The following is a 21,031-nucleotide window of genomic DNA, read 5'->3' on the forward strand; positions in this document are numbered from 1 at the left end:
GGTGACCGTCCATGCCTGTGGCTCCAGCCACATTATACCTACTGGAATCACTGGATCTGAATAGCTGGTACCTGTCTTTATCCTTGTGGAATCACTGGACCTGAATAGCTGGTACCTGTCTTTACCCTTGCGGATAAAGACAGGGGCCCAGTCTATAATAAAAGTGGCTTCTTATATAGCACGCTAATATCCGTCACTCAGTGATGCTCAAGGTGATTCAATATTCAGTATTTTCCTGCAAGGTATGTGGCACTACGTTTGAATTATGAGATCTATTCCTTTTACCAATAGCACCATGTAATATTTTACAAGGTGCTGTGGTGCAATATGCACTGGGTTCTTTTATGTGCGTTACACAACACACAGGACCAACAGCGTTACGACCCATCCGAAGGACGAAGCATCGCGGTGTCTTGCTTAAGGACACAGGTGTCACGAATGGGACTCGAACCCACACTCTGCCAATCAGAAACACAAGAGCTTGTATCTGGTGCTCTTAACCGCTACGCCATGACATGAATATTACCACAGCAGGCCTGAAATTTATATATTTAAGAGGGCAAGGCCATTTTCTTTTTGCAAAGGGCACTTCCATTGGAACATCTGAACATCTATCGTAAAAATTTGACAAGGCACCAAGGCCAAGGGTTGGGGCAACAGAAGGCCATACCTTCTTTGTTATTTCAGGCCTGCCACATAGCACAGCCAGTGGTCGCAAATGTTAGATTTTACTGGAGGAAGTAAAACTGGAGGGCCGGTAATGAGTGATCTTTTTTTTTTGCCAGGAAAATTGCATCACGTGTGAAGTGAACTTAATGGTGGGGTTAATGCTTCACTTTTTAAGCTGCAATTGATCAATTTATTAGAAATGGCAAATAAAACATTCAGTAACAATGACTGCAGTCAAGGCATACACAAGTTCAATACTGACTTCCCAAACATTATTCTAGTCACAACCTGTATTTCACAAAGTTAATTTTTAAGGTAAAACGATGTGTTGCTGCCAACACAGATATGGGCCAATTTAATCAGCCCTGCCATTATACAGTTCAGAAATTGAGTCGATTTAATTGGCGACCCCGATCAAAGCCCAACCGAGTCCACAAGTCGGTTACCGGTTAGTCTGAACAGCATCATCACCGCGCTCAACCGAACACGCGAACGCTCAACCGATGACCAATGTTTCTCGTTGGCGTTGCCAAAACGCACTCATTGACTTTCTGCAGTAATTTTGTTGTGATCGTCTTGGAAATTGATTTCCCTGTACAAAAATCTCATCCTAAGAATCCTAGAAGGTCGTTAGATTTCTTAGCTGGTTGCTTTGAGGGTTGAGCCGACGAAAGCGGATCAAATCCTCCCATCATGCTTTGCTGCTGGCCACCCATCGAGCTTTGAGGATTTCCCATCCTTCCTGGTGACTGTCTACCCATCATGCCCTGGTTTCCCATCATGCCTTGGTTTCCCATCATGCTTTGATTTCCCATCATGCCCTGGTTTCCCATCATGCTTTGATTTCCCATCATGCCCTGGTTTCCCATCATGCTTTGATTTCCCATCATGCCCTGGTTTCCTATCTTCCCCTGATTGCCCATCATTCCCTGATTTCCCATAATGCCTTGATTTCCAATCATGCCCTGATTTCCCATCATGCTTTGAGTTCCTCCTGCAGGTTTTGGAGTCATCTGATTCAACTTTTGTTTCGATTTCTGTGATTGTGATGGTCCAAGTAAACTATCAAAAGCGGCCATGTTTGGTTTTTGTTTGAATGTTGATTGGTCGGCTCCTAATCCAATCCCGGGTCTTCCTGCTCCGCTTAAAGTTGATTGACTAGTCTGCATTGCAGACACTCCTCCCATTGGTGTGGCCATGCCCCATGTCTGGCCACCCATACTGTTACTATTACCAAAGGAACTAGCGGCTTGATTTAAGCCTACTCCCATTGCACTGTTTGTCCCAGCTGAAGAATAGTTTGGCTTTGTACCTAGAGAGGATTCCATTAGCATACTGGACAAGTCCTTAGCCTGTGGTTTGGGCTCTTGCTTAGTCTTCTCAACAGGTGTTATTGGCTTTTGATTCTTCACCCTCTGCTGGAATTCCTGTTCCTTTTGTATTCTCTGCTTCTCCTCCATTGACAATGAGACCTTAGATTGCTGCTTGTACTTAGTGGCTGAACCTGAGGCTAGTGAAGTAGATGAACTGGTTTTATCCGGTTTAGAGCTGTTGGGAGCGGTTCCACGGTTAACAGCTTCCACTTTGTCTGCACCATCCCCGATGTATTCACTCAAGCCAAATGTCTTAAACATATCATCCATCTAATAAAGAAACGAAAATGTAAACCCGTCTTTATTCTGTGGCAAAACAGTCAGAGCCCCTTGTTAAGAATTATACTGACACCATGTAATGGTTTACAAGGTGCTGTGGCGCAATATGCTGCCAATCAAACCAGGAGCACCAGGGCGAACCCCTTCTTCTTGCGATAAGTGCACTTGGTACTTTTACGTGCGTTACACAACACATGGGACCTACATCTTTATGTCCCATCCGAAGGACGAAAAAAAAAGAAAAATGTCATCAAGTACAAGGGCTATAATAGACTTGTCAGGCCTTATGAGTAAACAACATACTGCCTCACCATTGAGTCTGCCTGTCCATTGGTTTTACTAACGCCCAAACCTGCAAATGGGTTTTCATCTAACTTGGTTTGGCTCTGAAGCTTCTGGTTAAAATCCACAGATGTCCTGGAACAAAATCAGTGTGAAAATTATTTTAATAACTGCTTGGGTTACCTCTGACCAACCCTTACCCATCAAAATCCAACTGTATGTTTTGTCTGCTTCTGTTAAACCTGTTAGACCCAGTTCAATACCGTACAGTAAGTATACACCCAAACTGTTTGACTCTGAGTACCAGCTGTATGCCTGATCCCATGTAAAGCATAACAAGTTCACAAGTGCAGTCCCCAGTCCAACACCATACAGTAACTCAACATCCAAATTGTTTGGCTCTGATTATGGTGGTATGCCTGATCCCATGTAAATCACAATCAGTTTATGAATACAGTTAAAAACACAGCGTCTCTCAGTGCGTATTTGTTTTGTGTGTACAGGCTCTTTTAAGTGGGATATGTACGTTGACAATTTCAAACTTTAGACTATCTGCCAATCACCAAGAGAGGGCGCTCTTCACCAGGTAATGTCAACAACTTAGGAATAGGAGAAGCATGAGTGACGGTCACTGACAGCAAATACCTTGTGTTTTGCGTGTTTTTGATTTTGTATTTTAGATTTAGCCAAACTGTTTTTTTGTTTTTCATAACACATTGCCATCATAAACCAAACTGTTCTGGAACAGGGCGTACTGGACACGAGTTCCCCAAGGATAACAAGCGGTGTGCATGAGTTTTTGGGAGTGTTTCTTCTAGGGTAATTAGCAAAAATTCCAAAATGCTGACCTACCAAAAATTGAGAAGGAATCTGAAGTTTAGTTGTATGACAATGTATCTGATATAATTTTCAAGAGGCTGAGAGACTTCTAAATATTTTTTGAGTATTTTTGAATTTTTAGCATTTACCATTGTTTGCTATAGAAGTTGTGCACTCTTACCTGGTAGGTCTGCTGCCCTCTAGTGGCAAAGCTTTCAAAAAGTCTCCCATTTCAAACTTGTGCATGACACAAGTGCTAATTAACACTTTTGCCTTGAGCATTTTAAAACATTTGTGACCCGCTCTAACGAAATAAGGAATGTCTAGTGATTTTCACATTTGCATATTTCATAATATTCCAAACAAGCAAATCTTTACATTTTAAATGAAATAAAAATCAAGACCATACGACCTTCCTGTCTGAAATAATGTGGAATTTTACGACGACCTTGACGCTTAATTTTACGACCCGTTTTGGAAAACACAAACTCCAGAAAAATTGATTTGAAAAAACGCGACGTCTCACACACTCATTAAAATAATATTAATATTTTTGTTTACGATAATGAAAATATCAATTTTTAACCCCCCGTAGTCAGGCAAACAAAATTACCAAAATGAACAAACAACTCAACGAGAAGTTAGATTATAATGTGTAGACAATTTCACCAATAAGTTTGACAATGTTTACCTGAAATTTTAGAGCAATTTGCGTTGATATTTCCAACTTGAAAGGCGAGTTTTGTTCCGTCAAGTCAAAACATAGTAAAGACAGCTGTCACTCAGCGCATAGCATCAACCCCCACGGGTATACTCGGCTTGAAGACCAGGTAACATTCGCAATTTCCTCGTGCATGTTTCTCATGATTTTAGCGAAATTTCTTACCCAGCATGAAGTTTAACTGAAAGATTGTTCCTTTAACATTCAGAATTATTTTGGTTTTGAACAATTCAACCTTGAAAAACTACGAAACAATGATGGAAATTAGACACTGTTTTCCCAACGTTCGATAAACATTCCACTGTTCCATACGTCGTACGTGTAGCAAAGTTTGTGCATGGTACCCGCGCAGTGTTCGTGTGTACATTGTCGTATTACCAGCGCTGCAACTAGCTATGGCAACAAGACCGGGTCGGGTGATCGGACTCTCACGCTGCATGGATAAACAACGCCTCGGTCTGTGAGCCATACTAAATCTCGCGACGCGGATTTATGAATGAGAGATGTCGTCGCTGATAAAACAGGGTTTGCCTTTGGTGACCTTTGAACCCCTCTCAGTGTTGACACATGTTTTTGGTGGCTATATTTAGACACCTCTAATCTTTGGCTTTCCAATGGTACTCTTGGTGGCGCTATGCAAGTTGTGTGAAAAGTTTTGCGACGCTCGCCAAATTTGGTGTTTTCAATGAATGTTCGCTGTCTGTCCCGTGGGATTAGGAATATTTTTGGATAATTACGTCAAGAACATGGCTCAGAAATCGTCTGTTTTTACATCTTTAGTAATCTTTTGAAGAAAAGGTAAGACCATAGTAAGTTTAATCAAGATTTAGGCAACCTAAAAGTGTAGAAATACAAAAAATAAAAAAATTAAATAATTTTCAATAATTGTTTGTTATGATTATGTTCGGTGTCAAATTACACGAAATGAGACTTTACTAGACATTCCTCATTCCGTCAGAGCGGGTCACATTTTTGCAACTAACACAACGATTTTCTTGACTCACTTTTGTTCTTCTTGCATGGAGTTGAGTTGTTCAAGTTTCCCTCGTTGTTCATTCTCAACATGGCGGATCAACTCTTTAATTACTGACATGAAGGCATTAAACTAGAAAAGAGTTACATTACAAAATCATAAAGAAAAGAATAACAAAAATTGCAATAAAAATATTTACTTTGTATCAAACTCTGTGTTGTCTTTTCTTTACTACAGCCCGGTTCATACTTCCTGCGAACGCGAATGCGAAGCGAATTTGATTGACATCACAACTTTCCTTCGCAGCGATATCCGCAAGTGGGTTGCCCAGAGCTGAACTGCTGCGAGTATTCATTGCGAATTTAGTGATGTCAACATTGCTTCGCATTTGCGTTCGCAGGAAGTATAAACCGGGCTTATGTCAATGTTTCATTGCGACAACAATCTCCCCCAAAAAAGTTCTGAAAAAAATACAGGGCATGGTAAAGATTCTTTACTAGACATGTTTTTTTACTACTGCTCTAGAATTGCAAAGTTCATTGGTTCAATTTCATCCGAGTAATATACCTATGGTTTTTTCACAGAGCTCGATTAAACTGAGTATACAGTGCTAACACACACTGGTGTATATGGGTAAAACCAAAATAAATGTTCTATATCCCGATGTAAATTTCCATCTATTAAACCCTTCCGGTATCCGCTGCTAAAAAATAGGATTCGAACTGCCTCTAGCTACCGGGCAATCTCAATAGTCTAGTTAGTTGGTAAGACACTGCTCTAGAATTGTGGTTAAAATTAGAGCACAAGACCTTTATATGAAATAAAAATGAACTAATTTCCTTACTTGGTTGAGGTTAAGATTGTTGTCGATGCTCAGGGGGAATAGAAACGGAAGAAGCTTGCTGGCTGCAAGATCCTTAGTTATTCCAAGCTTCTTGTGACCAATCGATAACTTGATGATACCTTAACGGAGAAGTAAAAAAAACACATCTGGGTCATTGCATGTCAATTTTGTGTGGTGGCCGAGCAGTTTAGTTCATCGCATTTAAAGGCAGTGGACACTATTGGTAATTACTCAAAATAATTATAAGCGTAAAACCTTTCTTGGTGATGAGTAATGGGGAGAGGTTGATGGTATAAAACATTGTGAGAAACGGCTCCCTCTGTAGTGCCGTATAGTTTTCGAGAAAGAAGTAATTTTCCACAAATTTGATTTTGAGACCTCAAGTTTAGAACGTGAGGTCTCGAAATCAACTATCTAAACACACACAACTTTGTGTGACAAGGGTATTTTTTCTTTCATTATTATCTCGCAAGTTCGATGACCGATTGAGCTCAAATTTTCACAGGTTTGTTATTTTATGCATATGTTGAGATACACCAACTGTGAAGGCTATTCTTTGACAATTACCAATAGTGTCCACTGCCTTTAAATTCTGTTCTTGCCAGAGCATGTGTTTGGTTCCTGTTATAATAATATTAATAACAATATTAATTTTTTTTATTAACTCCCGAAGGGTGTCCCAAGGCGCTTCAAAATTATTACCCCTGGTCACTGGGCCTTAAATCATTCCTTAAACCACCTCAGCTCCCTGGGGAGTATACAGCCTTGTACAACAAATGCGCTACTCGGCTAAATCAATCACAAGAACCATCTCTACCCTCACAGGTACCCATTTACCCCTGGGTGGAGAGAAGCAATTATAGTTAAGTGTCTTGCTCAGGGACACAAGTGTCACAACCAAGATTTGAACCCACACTCTGCTGAACCGAATCAGCAGAGCTTGAGTTCAGTGCTTTTATCGGCTCTGCCACGACACCCCATAAACATAAACATAAATGCTTTGTAAACATAAAGCTATGCAAGCTGCATGCATTCAAGCGGAGGGAATCGGGACAATAAGAAGACGAGCCATCGGGCAAGAAGTCTTCCTTCTCATACCTAACAAGTAGAAACATGTCCAGGATATGATCAAACACATGGACGAGAAGGCCTGAGCGTTGATGTGCCCCTGTATGACGACCATATGGAATCTGGGCAGTTTCTGAAGCATGGGCAGATCATAAAGCTATGCAAGCTGCATGCATTCAAGCGGAGGGAATCGGGACAATAAGAAGACGAGCCATCAGGCAAGAAGTCTTCCTTCTCATACCTAACAAGTAGAAACAGGTCCAGGATATGATTAAACACATGGACAAGGATGCCTGAGCGTTGATGTGCCCCTGTATGATGACCACATGGAATCTGGACAGTTTCTGAAGCCTGGGCAGATCATAAAGCTATGCAAGCTGCATGTATTCAAGCGGAGGGAATCAGGTCAATAAGAGCACGAGGGTATTATAAAGCTTGTCCTCCACAGGTTTAAAAATTGTAAATAAGAGAGAGAAGACAAACTATGACAAATACTGGGAGAGAAGAGCTCTTCTGTAGGCGCGTTTAAAACGACCCACAGATGATTGTGATCTGATGGCTTATACCATTCACATCAAATCAAATCAAATAAATTTTAACTTTCAGTTAGGTTCGAAGCAGCCTCGCTCTTCCACGACCTCCGTGGTTTGATGGTGAAGTGACAAAAGCAGATAAAACCAAGGAAAGGGCTTTCAGGAAAAAAACTTGGCAATCCATCCCCCGAGAACATTCATCGTATGCTGCACGAGGAGAATTGGGAGCCCGGACGTTCTCTTCGCCTAGTAAGCAGAAGCGGCAATGGTAATCAAATCTTTTCTTTGTTGATAACAAAATAGAAAAAAGGCGAACTGGAGAGTGCATATTGTTATTGTTTAGACTAACAATAAGCACGAATAATCAAGCCGAAAACCGGTAAATATGCTACCCTATTAAACTGTTGGTCTTCGGTATATAAAGAACTGTTTTTAGGCTTCATCTTGCACACGGAAAAAAAGTCGACACGAGTATACTCGATATTAAAAAAAATTATATATCAGTTATTACAAAAAACTGACACCGAAGAACGTTATTGGCACAATCTACATTTAAGCAACTGAGCTGGCAGGACAAAGTATGGAGAGTACTTGAAGGCATTAGGTGAGGATGTAGGCAACAACCCAAAACGATTTTTGAGCTTTGTAAAGACAAGGTCTCGCCAATATACATTGCCATCATTTCTTTATAATATTAATAACAATATAGATTTATATGGCGCACTTATCCAGGAAACCGGATCAAGGCGGCTACACACAGGAAAACAGTAGAAGCTAGCAAAGCAAATGAGTTTCCAGTTTCTTCTTGATGATGTCCAGTGATGAAGTTTGACGTAGTATTGCAGGAAGCTTGTTCCAGATAGCAGGTGCAGCTTAGACAAAGGCACGCTGACCATAGCGAACAGTTCTTGCTCTCGGTTCTATCAACAGAAAAGATCCCGAAGATCTTAGAGCTCGACCAGTTTGCTTGATGGAGATAAGCGAACGATAGGCATGCAGACGAACGAACGATAGGCATGCAGACAACTCCGTCAGTAAAGCGACATTTTTGATGGAACATTTTCAAAGCGTCTACCTCACATCTTCCCAGGATAATGACATCTTACCAGACACTCAACCAGCGAATTTGGACTCCATGTCACCCATTTACATAGACAGCACTGCCACAGAACGTGAACTTATGGGCATAGACACTTCTAAAGCTTGTGGCCCAGACAACCTACCTGGCTTTATTTTGAAGTCATTTGCAACAATCATGTGTAGCCCAATGTCTTGTCTTTTTAAAAGATCTCTACATGTACATGTACGTGAAGGACAGTTTCCAGCATGTTAGAAACTTGCTACATGTATATAGGCTGTCTATCGCTAAGCGATAACGACTATGTACAGCAAACAAGATAAAAACAACTGATGCAGGCACAAGTCAGTGGATCAAAAGAAGGTAGATGGCTCCTCAAACAGAGTGAGTTCTGGCACAGGCTCGCTCAAGAGAGATGAGACCAATTCTGGCAGTGACTTGGTGTCTACAGAAATGACATGAAACTTGCTAACATTGTAACTGTTCACAAATCCGATAAAAAAGAGAATGTAGCCAATTATAGATAGGTATTTTTGTTACCACTTGTTTCTTAAGTGTTTGAGAGGATCTTGTGTTCACAACTTGTACGTCGTGTCCAGCCTGCTATCTCTCAACATCAGCATAATAAGAATAATAATAAAAATAGAATTTGTTCAATGGCCCAAAAATCCGGGGAAAAAACAGACTTAAACTATTCGGGTACTTTTTCAAAATATCCACAGATTTACATTAAACTTACAGGGTCAGAAGATAATGATAATGGAAAACTTCCCTTCAAATATTACTAACTGAGGTTGTGTAGTTTTTGAGAAATGAGTAAAACAAGTCACATTATAATTTTCGTCTCGGAAGACGAACATTATTTTAGCATGTTAAATCCCATTAACCAGTTATGATATTATACCAAAACCATAGCATAACTGGTTAATACGTTTTTACATGCTAAAACTGAGACGAAAATTATTTGTTTTACCCTTTTCTAAAAAACTACAGCACCTCAGTAAGTAAAACTTCAAGGGAAGCTTTCTACTATCATAATCTTCAAACTGTGTAAGTTTAGTGTAAATCTGTGGACATTGTTTTTTGTGTTAAGAAAAAGTACACCCTTTAAGTAGAAAGAATATCATGCCTGGTTTGGTGAGCGGTACTTAACGGATCCGCCCACTGAATTAAGTTGGTTCCTCTTACCTAATATTCCCATAAGGACGGCGGGTTCTCTGGATGGTATTGCCATCACCATTGGCAACACTTCATCAATGACAAACCATTTATCCATGTATTCCATCAGTTTGCCAGTACATACCAGGCTTCCAACACGTGACTACATAAATAAAAATAAAGGACATACAGTTTTGTCAAGTTGGTAAGACACTGCTCTAGAAATGCATGGGGTATTGGGTTCAAATCCCACTCAAGTAATAATAATAATAATAACAATAATCAAAGTCTTTTATAGCAGTGTCATGACCGAGCGGTTAAGAGCACCGGATTCAAGCACTGGTGTTTGATCAGCAGGGTGTGGGTTCGGATCCCGGTCGTGACACTTGCTACATAAAATTGGGGAGGTAGTGCTTTCTGCTCTACCGGCTAGGCTTCGAATTGAAGATACCCAAGCCTACATTCGTATGGACTGTGAAAGGGGTAACCCTGTTTCAGCCCTAGGAGTAGGTGGCAATGGCCTCTGAAAAAAAATATTTGTAGCCCACACCTTGAAGTGGCCTTCAGGCCTTGTGTGTCAGGCGACTTGCTTAAAAAACCTGTGATTTTTTTTTACAGTATACAGTAACGCACAAAAGTGTATGGGTACAACCAAAATTAAAATGGACAGTACAGTATTTCCCTGGTGTTTGATCAGCAGAGTGTGGGTTCCGGTCCTGACACTTGTGTCCTTAAGGAAAACATTAATCCTGATTGCTTCGTAAAAGTTGGCGAGGCAGTGCTTTCTGCTCTACCAGCCAGGCTGGTGAACGATACCCAAGCCTACATCTGTATGTAAAGTGGTGAACCCTGTTTCAGCCCCACGAGTAGGTGGCATCGGCCCGTGAAAAAATAGTTGATATGTAGCCCACACCTTGAAGTGACCTTTTGGCCTTATGCGTCTGGCCACTTCCATAAACATTGGTTTCTCAAAAGCTCATGAAAAGAGACTTACCGATAGACGGTCTGTCTCTAAACAAAGTTTCTTGATGCGTGGAATGATGGAGTGCTTCATAGAGGCCTGGTCAATCATTCCTGCAAACGTGGGGAGAATGGTCAGACACAACTCCTGCCAAAAATAAAACCAAGGAAATATCATTAGGCAGCAAGATCTTAGATACTTGGTGTTTACCTTGGGCCAATTTCATTAACTGTGTAACCTGTGTGTAAGGCACCTTCACAAACCTTAACATGGGCCTTTCTCAAACCTCAGCTTGGGCTCCATCTGCAGCTTGGGCTCTGCGTGCTGCGTACGCAGTGGAAATGCAGCTCGGCTTTTAGGCCTAAGCTTTTTGGAGCAGTGTGTATTTTGCATGCTGTGGTTTCGAACATCAGACAGCTCATGGAACCACAGCGCAAGCCAAGGTTTGGGAAGTGCCCCTAACTTGTGGATGAACTTATCTGCAGTTGATTTCCCAGCCCAAAAGTTTGATATTAAAGGAATCAATGTGTGGTGAATAGGTTTTCAACCAGTGGTTTAATCCCAATGAGGCCTGGTTCTTGATCATTTAACCGAGACGAAGTCGAGGTAAATTATCATGAACCAGGCCTCGGCAGGTTTAAACCACTAGTTGAAAACCAATTCGACACACTCTGATTCCCATTCATAAATAAAATTTTGGTCAAAAAACATCAACACTTTTGGTCAAAAAGTAAAATAAATGCAAAAATTTTAATTGTTCAATGATTTCTTTCAACACAACACCCCTCCAGCTTTGAAAAGGTAAGGCCCTCCACCGCCCTCTGGTAAACAACTCCTTATAAGGAATGCTGTGGGCGTCGAGGGTATCGCATGATGTGGCACAACTGTCCCGGCCGTTGCTCTCGACCAATAGGAATGAAGAAACTGTCTAATAAGCACAGGTGAAAGCTTGCGTGTCACGCCCATGTTTCAACACTTTTTACCGGTCATAAACAAAGGTTCATACACACAGACGTGACGCGCTCTCCACCAATAGGAATAGCGAAACTGTCCGAGGTATTTATGAATATAAGTTTAAAGGGAAAGCACTCCCACAACACCAGGCAAACTTTTACAGGATGATGAAACCAACAGTATGATACGTCAATCTATCTTCTCTAGTCTGTCTGTTCGTTCACATGTCTATTTGTCTGTGTGTTTATCTGTCTGTTTGTCAGATGATCTCTAACCTGTATTTGTGGTGAGGGTGCTTCTATTGCCCTATACACCAGCGGCAATACATGATTCTTAATGCCATCTTTAGGTGTTTTGGTCAACAGTACCGATACGTCAATCTATCGTCATTAGTCTGTCAGTTTGTTCACATGTCTATTTGTCTATATGTTTATCTGTCTGTTTGTCAGATGATCTCTAACCTGTATTTGTGGTGAGGGTGCTTCTATTGCCCTATACACCAGCGGCAATACATGATTCTTAATGCCATCTTTAGGTGTTTTGGTCAACAGTACCGATACGTCAATCTATCGTCATTAGTCTGTCAGTTTGTTCACACGTCTATTTGTCTATATGTTTATCTGTCTGTTTGTCAGATGATCTCTAACCTGTATTTGTGGTGAGGGTGCTTCTAGTGCCCTATACACCAGCGGCAATACATGATTCTTAATGACATCTTTGGGTGTTTTGGTCAACAGTTCCGATACGTCAATCTATCATCATTAGTCTGTCGGTGTGTTCACATGTCTATTTGTCTGTGCATTTATCCGTCTGTTTTGTCAGTGTGAGATGATCTCTAACCTGTATTTGTGGTGAGGGTGCTTCTAGTGCCCTATACACCAGCGGCAATACGTGATTCTTAATGTCATCTTTAGGTGTTTTGGTCAGCAACATGTCCATCCTCTGCATAAATATTAACATCACCTGCAGCAAAGAAATCAAACCACTTAATAATAACTACTAGTTGTTCTACAGTGCATTTTACAATAATGCATCAATACATTACTACCCTGGTCACTGGGCCAATAATGAGGGAATCAATGTGTGGTGAAGAGGTTTTCAACTAGTGGTTTAATCCCAACGAGGCCTGGGGTGGATTTCACAAAGGTAGTCCTAACTTAATCGCCTGATTTTTCGACCCTAGCAGAGTCTTTCTCGAAGGCTATAATAAGGGAATCAATGTGTGGTGAAGAGGTTTTCAACTAGTGGTTTAATCCCAACGAGGCCTGGTTCTTGATAATTTTACCGAGACGAAGTCAAGGTAAATTATAAAGAACCAGGGGTGGATTTCACAAAGAGTTAGGACTAGTCTTATCTCGAGTTAGGACCAGTTACTCGTCCTAACTTAGGACTATCCATGCAATTTGTATATCTCCTAGGACTAGTCCTAAGCTAGGACTAGTCCTAACTCTTTGTGAAATCGACCCCAGGCCTCGGCAGGTTTAAACCACTAGTTGAAAACCGATTCAACACACTTTGATTTCCATTCATAAATACCTTTTAGTTAAAAAAAATCATCACTTTTTGGTCAAAAAGTAAAATAAAAGCAAAAATTATAATAATTGTTAAATGATTTCTTTCAACACAACACCCCTCCAGCTATGAAATGGTAAAGCCCTCTGCCGCCCTCGGGTAAACAACTCCTTATAAGGGAATGCTGTGTGCGTCGCGCGTATCTCGTGATGTTGCACAACTGTTTCAACAGTTGCTCTCGACCAATAGGAATGAAGAAACTGTCTTATAAGAACAGGTGCACGGTCGCGTGTCACGCCCATGAATTAACACTTTTTACCGGTCATAAACAAAGGTTTATACACACCCACATGACGCGCCCTCCACCAATAGGAATAGCGAAACTGTCTAAGGTATTTATGAATATTCCTTTAATCTTTCTCAGCTCCAAGGTGTAACATCAATTGGTTTAAAACAAAACAAAACTTCACAAAAACTGTCTGGAAATAACTAATGATAAGCGCTTCGAGACGCCTGAAGATGAAGCGCTATATAATAACAAGTCATTATTATATGGGATTTGAGGCATATGGTGAGGTATCAATATATTTGGTTTGTGGTATCACCATGTATGTATCTACTTGCCAGGTAGAGTTTGTTCTTTACAGAACTGTCTTGCTTTATATTTGGTTTGTGGTATCACCATGTATGTATCTACTTGTCAGGTAGAGTTTGTTCTTAGAGAACTGTCTTGCTTTATATTTGGTTTGTGGTAACACCATGTGTGTATCTACTTGTCAGGTAGAGTTTGTTCTTAGAGAACTGTCTTGCTTTATATTTGGTTTGTGGTAACACCATGTGTGTATCTACTTGTCAGGTAGAGTTTGTTCTTTAGAGAACTGTCTTGCTTTATATTTGGTTTGTGGTAACACCATGTATGTATCTACTTGTCAGGTAGAGTTTGTTCTTAGAGAACTGTCTTGCTTTATATTTGGTTTGTGGTAACACCATGTGTGTATCTACTTGTCAGGTAGAGTTTGTTCTTTAGAGAACTGTCTTGCTTTATATTTGGTTTGTGGTAACACCATGTATGTATCTACTTGTCAGGTAGAGTTTGTTCTTAGAGAACTGTCTTGCTTTATATTTGGTTTGTGGTAACACCATGTGTGTATCTACTTGTCAGGTAGAGTTTGTTCTTTAGAGAACTGTCTTGCTTTATATTTGGTTTGTGGTAACACCATGTATGTATCTACTTGCCAGGTAGAGTTTGTTCTTAGAGAACTGTCTTGCTTTATATTTGGTTTGTGGTATCACCATGTACGTATCTACTTGTCAGGTAGATTTTGTTCTTTACAGAACTGTCTTGCTTTATATTTGGTTTGTGGTATCACCATGTATGTATCTACTTGTCAGGTAGAGTTTGTTCTTAGAGAACTGTCTTGCTTTATATTTGGTTTGTGGTAACACCATGTATGTATCTACTTGCCAGGTAGAGTTTGTTCTTTAGAGAACTGTCTTGCTTTATATTTGGTTTGTGGTAACACCATGTGTGTATCTACTTGTCAGGTAGAGTTTGTTCTTTAGAGAACTGTCTTGCTTTATATTTGGTTTGTGGTAACACAATGTATGTATCTACTTGTCAGGAAGATTTTGTTCTTTACAGAACTATCTTGCTTTATATTCTTCTACCATGGAGTAGATTTTCAGAATTGCTTTTGACTACTACCCGGGGGGAAGGTAGAATATCGGCCGGGACTACTACTTAAACTATTAGTGGATCTTTATTAATCACTACTGCAAAGTAAGTTCTTAATTGGTCTCAAGGCTTTGACTAACCTGCTCAAGTAGTCATTATTATTATTCATCTCACCTGCACTGGCTCCTGTATTTTAAAGACGGGCTTGAGTTCAGGCAGGACCAGTTTGACGTACTCCTGGTCCGAGCAAGCGTCTGCAATGTGTAGGATGTTAGGAAGAACAAACGGCACCATGTCTCGATTGACTAACTCCTTACTGAGGCAGGGTAAAACTCTCTGATGTACAACTCTCTAAAGCAAAACAAAAATTAAAGGCAGTGGACACTATTGGTAATTACTCAAAATAATTATCAGCATAAAACCTCACTTGGTAATGAGTAATTGGGAGAGGTTGATAGTATAAAACATTGTGAGAAACGGCTCCCTCTGAAGTGGCACAGTTTTCGAGAAAGAAGTAATTTTCCATGAATTTGATTTTGAGACCTCAGCTTTAGAATTTGAGGTCTCGAAATCAAGCATCTGAAAGCACACAACTTTGTGTGACAAGGGTATTTTTTTCTTTCGTAGTTATCTCGCAACTCCGACGACCAATCACGCTCAAATTTTCACAGGTTTGTTATTTTATGCATATGTCGAGATACACCTAGGGAGAAGACTGATCTTTGACAATTACCCATAGTGTCCAGTGTCTTTAAATACAGAGTGATCAGAGGTGTCATAATAATAATAATGATAACAACAACTGTTTTTATATTTAAAACCTAACGCCTTCAGAAGACAGTTTCTAAGCACTAAGATAAAAAAAAAAAAACTATGATTACTTGAACAGAAATGTTTTTAGAAGAATCTTGAAAGGCGAGATGGTGGTAGCTTGTTTGATGTGTAGACGGAGGTTGTTGAATAAATGAAGTACAAGGGTGTCTCTGTTGGAGTGTCGTGGCCGAGCGGTTAAGAGTACCGAATTCAAACTCTAGTGTTTCTGATCAGCAGAGTGTGGGTTCGAATCCCCAGCCTTGACACTTAAGTCCTTAAGCAAGACACACAACCATTGCTTCGTCCTTCGGATGGTACGTAAAGCCGTTGGTCCCGTGTGTTGTGTAAACGCATGTAAAAGAACCCAGTGCACTTATCGAAAAGAGAAGGGGTCCGCCCTGGTGTTCCTGGCTGGATTGGCAGCATATTGCGCCACAGCACCTTGTAAACCATTACATGGTGCTTAAGGATTAGGTCCTATATCTCAAAATTCGCCCCACTCCCTGCAGTAATAGTACCTGGCGCTTTGTATCCTTTGGCAAAAGACGCCTAATAAATACGGTTATTATTATTGTTGTTAGATTTCTTGTAGGCATGTTTCCCTACAAGAGTCATCCTTAAAGCCATTATACACTTTCGGTAAACAGTATTGTCCAAGTCCCACACTTCGTGTATCACAACTTATATATAAAATAACAATCCTGTGGAAATTTAGGCTCAATCGGACATCGGAGTCGGGAGAAAATAACGGGAAAACCCACTCCTGTTTTCGAGCGTTTCGCCGTGTCATGACATGTGTTTATAACAAATCCGTAATTCTCGTTAACGAGAATTTATATTGTTTTACCGTTTTCTCAAAAAGTAAAGCATTTCATGGACTAATATTTCAAGAGAAGTCTTTCACCATTACCTTCTGTAAACCCTGTAAATTATTTGTAAATCTGTGAACTTTTTTTTTTTTTCTGTACCGAAAGGGTCCAATGGCTTTAAAGGCATTGGACACTATTGGTAGTTACTCAAAATGATTTTGAACATAACAGCTTACTTGGTAACGAGATAGCTGTTGATAGTTCAACAACTGTAAAAACGGCTTCCTATGAAGAAACAGAGATTTTGAGAAAGAGGTCACTTCTCACTCAAATATTAGAAGACTTCAGGCCTAAAGCCTTTTATTATGCATCTGAAAGCACACAAATTTGTGCAACAAGGGTGTTTTTTCATTCATTATTCTCTTGCAACTTTGATGACCAATTATTTTATGCATAATGTTTGGATAAACCAAATGAGAATATTGGTCTTTGACAATTACAAAAGGTATCCAGTACCCTTAAAGAAGTAAGGAAGACATGTAAGCACTTCTAATACCTTTGGGAGATTTGTCAGCACTTTGGGAAGCCCTTTGAAGAACTGTGACTTGGCGAGGTTATCTTGCTGAAATAAGGAGTCCAAGTACTGCAAGGTCATCGAACCAACATCCTCAAAGAAGGGAATCTGCAAACGGACAAAATGTGGCTTTATTAGAGTGAAGCATATGTCTATAGTCATTTGTTCAAGCATAAGTCCAGGCTACATTTAAGCACATGCTACATTTAGACCCATGCTACATTTAGGTCGAGCCTATATTTAGGTGCATGCTACATTTAGGAACAGGCTACATTTAGGACCAGGCTACAATTAAACATAACCATGCTACATCCAGGTCAAAGCTATATTTAGGTCCAGGCCATATTTAGGTCCAGGCCATATTTAGGTCCAGGCTAAATTTAGGTGCATGCTACATGTTAACTTTTAGGCCCAGGCTACATTTAAGAACAGGCTACAATCACACATAGGTCTATGCTACATTCATCAGGTCCTATCAACATTTAGGCCCAGGCTACACTTAGGCTAGGGCTACATTGGAACCCAGGCTACATTTAGGAACAGGCTACAATTAAACATTTAGGTGCAGGCTACATTCAGGTCAGGGCTACAATTAGGCCCATGCTACATTTAGGTACAAGCCTGGGGCTACATTCAGGTCACTGCTACATTTATCTAAGTCTCTGGTTACATTCGGTGTCAGCCTCTGTTCCTTCTGCTACAAACTCTTTTCCTTAAAAGGATCTATCTGCAACCTCTTGTTTTCTCTCATTTGACCGAGTACAATCAAAGTGAGGTTACGGGGAAAATAGTATGGTCCCCTAACATAAAATAAGAGTCACAAGTATAATATCAAAGACAGGGAACTAGACCAAAGATGGCTACAAAAGGGTTGTTACCTTTGATATTTGATCAGCATCAGGTCGGACCGTTGGGGTAGAGCTGAGTAACATCTTAACATACTCCTTCAAACCCTCACTAAGACTACCGAGTAGTGACATGTTAACCGTACGGAGCTGTTCAAACAAAAAATAAGCAAATTATTTCCAATCGGTCTTATGAAATTCCCTTCCCAGTGAGAGTTCTAATATAGCTCATTTCACAATAATTGTCTGCATGGGCTTAACATTAGTGCCCTGGTCATTGGGCCAATAACACTCCTTTTTTAATCTTTCTCAGCTCGTACGGAGCTGTTAAAACAAAAATTAAGCAAATTATTTCCAATCGGTCTTATGAAATTCCCTTCCCAGTGATAGTTCTAATATAGCGCATTTCACAATAATTGTCTGCATGGGCTAGTGCCCTGGTCATTGGGCCAATAACACTCCGTTTTTAATCTTTCTAAGCTACCTGGAGAGTATACAACCGTATACAACCCTAGGCTTTCTCATACACAATATCAACCTCTACCCTCGCAGGTACCCATTTACAACCTAGGTGCAGTTGCCCTGAAAACTCACCTGTTCAAGATGTATTTCATAAATGCATAGTTTTTGTTGCTTTCCATTGTACAATTTTTGTATGTTTTCCCTAAATGTTACTTTGCTTTTTTGATCCTTTCATATTATGTTTTAGTGTGTGCCCGGTATCGCTCGGCCATGGCCTGCACGTTCTTGTCATAGAGAGCGCGGCTTTGGCAGAACTTTCTTTTGGCTCAATGCTGCAGGTCTGGTTGTGGTTTCCCTCCTCTGATTTCTTCCCATTGTCTTTGTTTTTAAATGGTGTTATTATTATCGTTTGTTTAGCATTCACTGGATATGTACATGTATTGTTGTGTTTACATTGTCTCTGCTTGCGCCTTGAACATCTGTAAAGATTGATTTGGCGCATTACAAATACCTAATATTATTATTTATTATTATTATTAAGCAATTATAGTTAAGCATCTTGTTCAAACCAACACTCTGATGAACTACACACCCAGTACATGAATTTGATGCTCTAAACCACCCAGCCACGACAACCAGGGCTCAATTTCATAGAGCTGCTAAGCACGTAAATTTGCTTAGCATGAAATTTCTTCCTTGATAAAAACAGGATTACCAACAAAATTTACATTTGTTGATTATTGCTTGGTACTTGTATTCAGCTGTTGTTTGATTATCCTGAAAATCACGTGGAAATTTGGTTGAGAAATCCTGTTTTTATCAAGGCAAAGTTTCATGCTAAGTAAATTTTTATGCTTAGCAGCTCTATGAAATTGGGCCCTGATAGTGTGCACAGTGCATGTACATGTACTCACCAACAGGATTTCTTTATAATGTGGACAACGCTTACTTCAAAAGTCTGAATTCAGATAAAAGACTGAAATTTCTCATCCCTGTGGGTGGCACGTACGGTACGGTTTCATTTAATTTCATTTCATTTTATTTGCCGGCAAACATGAAAAAACAAATACATGTACAGGTGTACATGTATTAAAAAAACTGCACATCAAAGATTTACAAGAAAAAGCAATGGTTATAAAAAGAGAACAAAAAATAATATGTAAAAACACTAGCAAATTACTGAGAAACCTGGCCTGGCCGCGGGCAGATACAAGGATTGGCTTGTGCGTAAAGCGCTCGCCTCTCACCAAGGTGACCCCGGTTCGATTCCCGGCCAGGGCCATGTATGAGTTGAGTTGTGCGTTGGTTCTCTACTGTACCACGGGGGTTTTCCAGACTATCCGGTTTTCCTCCCTCGGGAAAAATTCAAACACTTCCGATCTTGGCTGTGCTCTGTGGTCATAATGGGTTGATGTGGCTGGCAGCTAAAAGCGCCCTTGCATGCCTGCTTCTCGAACACAATGTAGCCGCGTCCTTCGCAATTCAGCTCTTAGCTGCGAGTAAGGATGATTAGCCCCCCAAATTATAATTATTATTATAAGCAACCGTTAAAATGAATTTCTTACCTGCTCACAGTTTCGCTTGAACGTCTGTATGTTTTCATTACATTGGAACATGGTCTTTCCTCGATTCATAACAGCATACATCAGCATTCCTAGAGAGAATAAGTCACTAGCAGTATCGCAGCTCATCGTTAAGACATACTCAGGGGCAAGGTATTCTAACTTCGGCTGGGCTGACGCTGGGAGGTCCGAGCTCCATTCCTTCATTGGGAAACTCGCCTTAACAGGAAAATACAAAGAAAAATACGTGTAATAATCTACAGTATTAAGGCTCATAGATAACATGAACTCTGAGGCTTAGAAAGGGCAAGGGCACCAAGGCAATTTCTCTTTGTCAAAGGGCACCCTATGAGGAAATTGTAAAATTCTACTGGAGCATTTCAAGGGCACCAAGGCAATGACAAGGGGCAACGGTGGCAATCGCCTCCGTTGCCTCTGTGAAGTATCAGGCCTGCTAAGCACTCTAACCTCGGCTGGGCTAATGCCATGAATGCTGGGAAATCCGGGCTCCATTCATTCATATGGAGTGCGTTTTGGCGACCCCAACCAAAAACTGTTTTGGTTGTTGGTCGTTGGTTCTGCTGTTCAGACTGAACGACAACCGAGTTGTGAGCTCGGTTACCGTTTTGGTTATGACGTCAGAAACAATTATTGGTTACAGCCGCCAAAACGCACCCAAGGAAACTGTCCTTGGATCCTGGTTTTTAATGAAAGGGGGACGCTGCAGGGGACTTTATACCATCTTCCTACATGTATGTTCTTTTTTGTGGCCGCGGTAAATACAAACACGCATTTTCCTCCTTTTTCTATTTTCTTTTTCCTTTCTTTTTTTGGGAGCACAACTGCAATTTCATGGGGGATACCAACACCTTAACATGTAAGCGGGCACTTGAATTTTTGGGGAGCCATGCCACTGGTTGCTGAAACCCATGCATCATGTCTTCAAAGATGAGGGGCATTTTAAGCGCTTTTTCCTGAAAGCTTTCTGAGCCAAAACTAATAATAATAATATTGAGTCTAAGGCCGTGTCCGAATTGGCGACTTCGGCTACAGCTACGGCTAGGGCG

The 21,031-nt window shown here is 40.5% G+C and overlaps 1 protein-coding gene across 1 annotated transcript in view; it reads right to left on the bottom strand.

The window, feature by feature from the left end:
- Window positions 1–976: 976 nt before the first annotated feature.
- Window positions 977–21,031, bottom strand: part of LOC117305191 (SCY1-like protein 2) — a 32,602-nt gene continuing 12,547 nt past the window's right edge. The window contains exons 5-15 of the mRNA XM_033789998.1: window positions 19,968–20,183; window positions 17,974–18,090; window positions 17,078–17,203; window positions 15,074–15,250; window positions 12,553–12,675; window positions 10,792–10,905; window positions 9,828–9,960; window positions 5,961–6,079; window positions 5,148–5,248; window positions 2,633–2,738; window positions 977–2,312 (exon numbers count right to left, since the gene is read on the bottom strand). Coding sequence (XP_033645889.1) covers window positions 1,275–2,312; window positions 2,633–2,738; window positions 5,148–5,248; window positions 5,961–6,079; window positions 9,828–9,960; window positions 10,792–10,905; window positions 12,553–12,675; window positions 15,074–15,250; window positions 17,078–17,203; window positions 17,974–18,090; window positions 19,968–20,183 — 2,370 coding nt within the window. The 3' untranslated portion in view covers window positions 977–1,274. The remainder of the gene's footprint in view (window positions 2,313–2,632; window positions 2,739–5,147; window positions 5,249–5,960; window positions 6,080–9,827; window positions 9,961–10,791; window positions 10,906–12,552; window positions 12,676–15,073; window positions 15,251–17,077; window positions 17,204–17,973; window positions 18,091–19,967; window positions 20,184–21,031) is intronic.

Source organism: Asterias rubens, chromosome 22, assembly GCF_902459465.1.
Source record: "Asterias rubens chromosome 22, eAstRub1.3, whole genome shotgun sequence".
NCBI lineage: Eukaryota > Metazoa > Echinodermata > Asteroidea > Forcipulatida > Asteriidae > Asterias > Asterias rubens.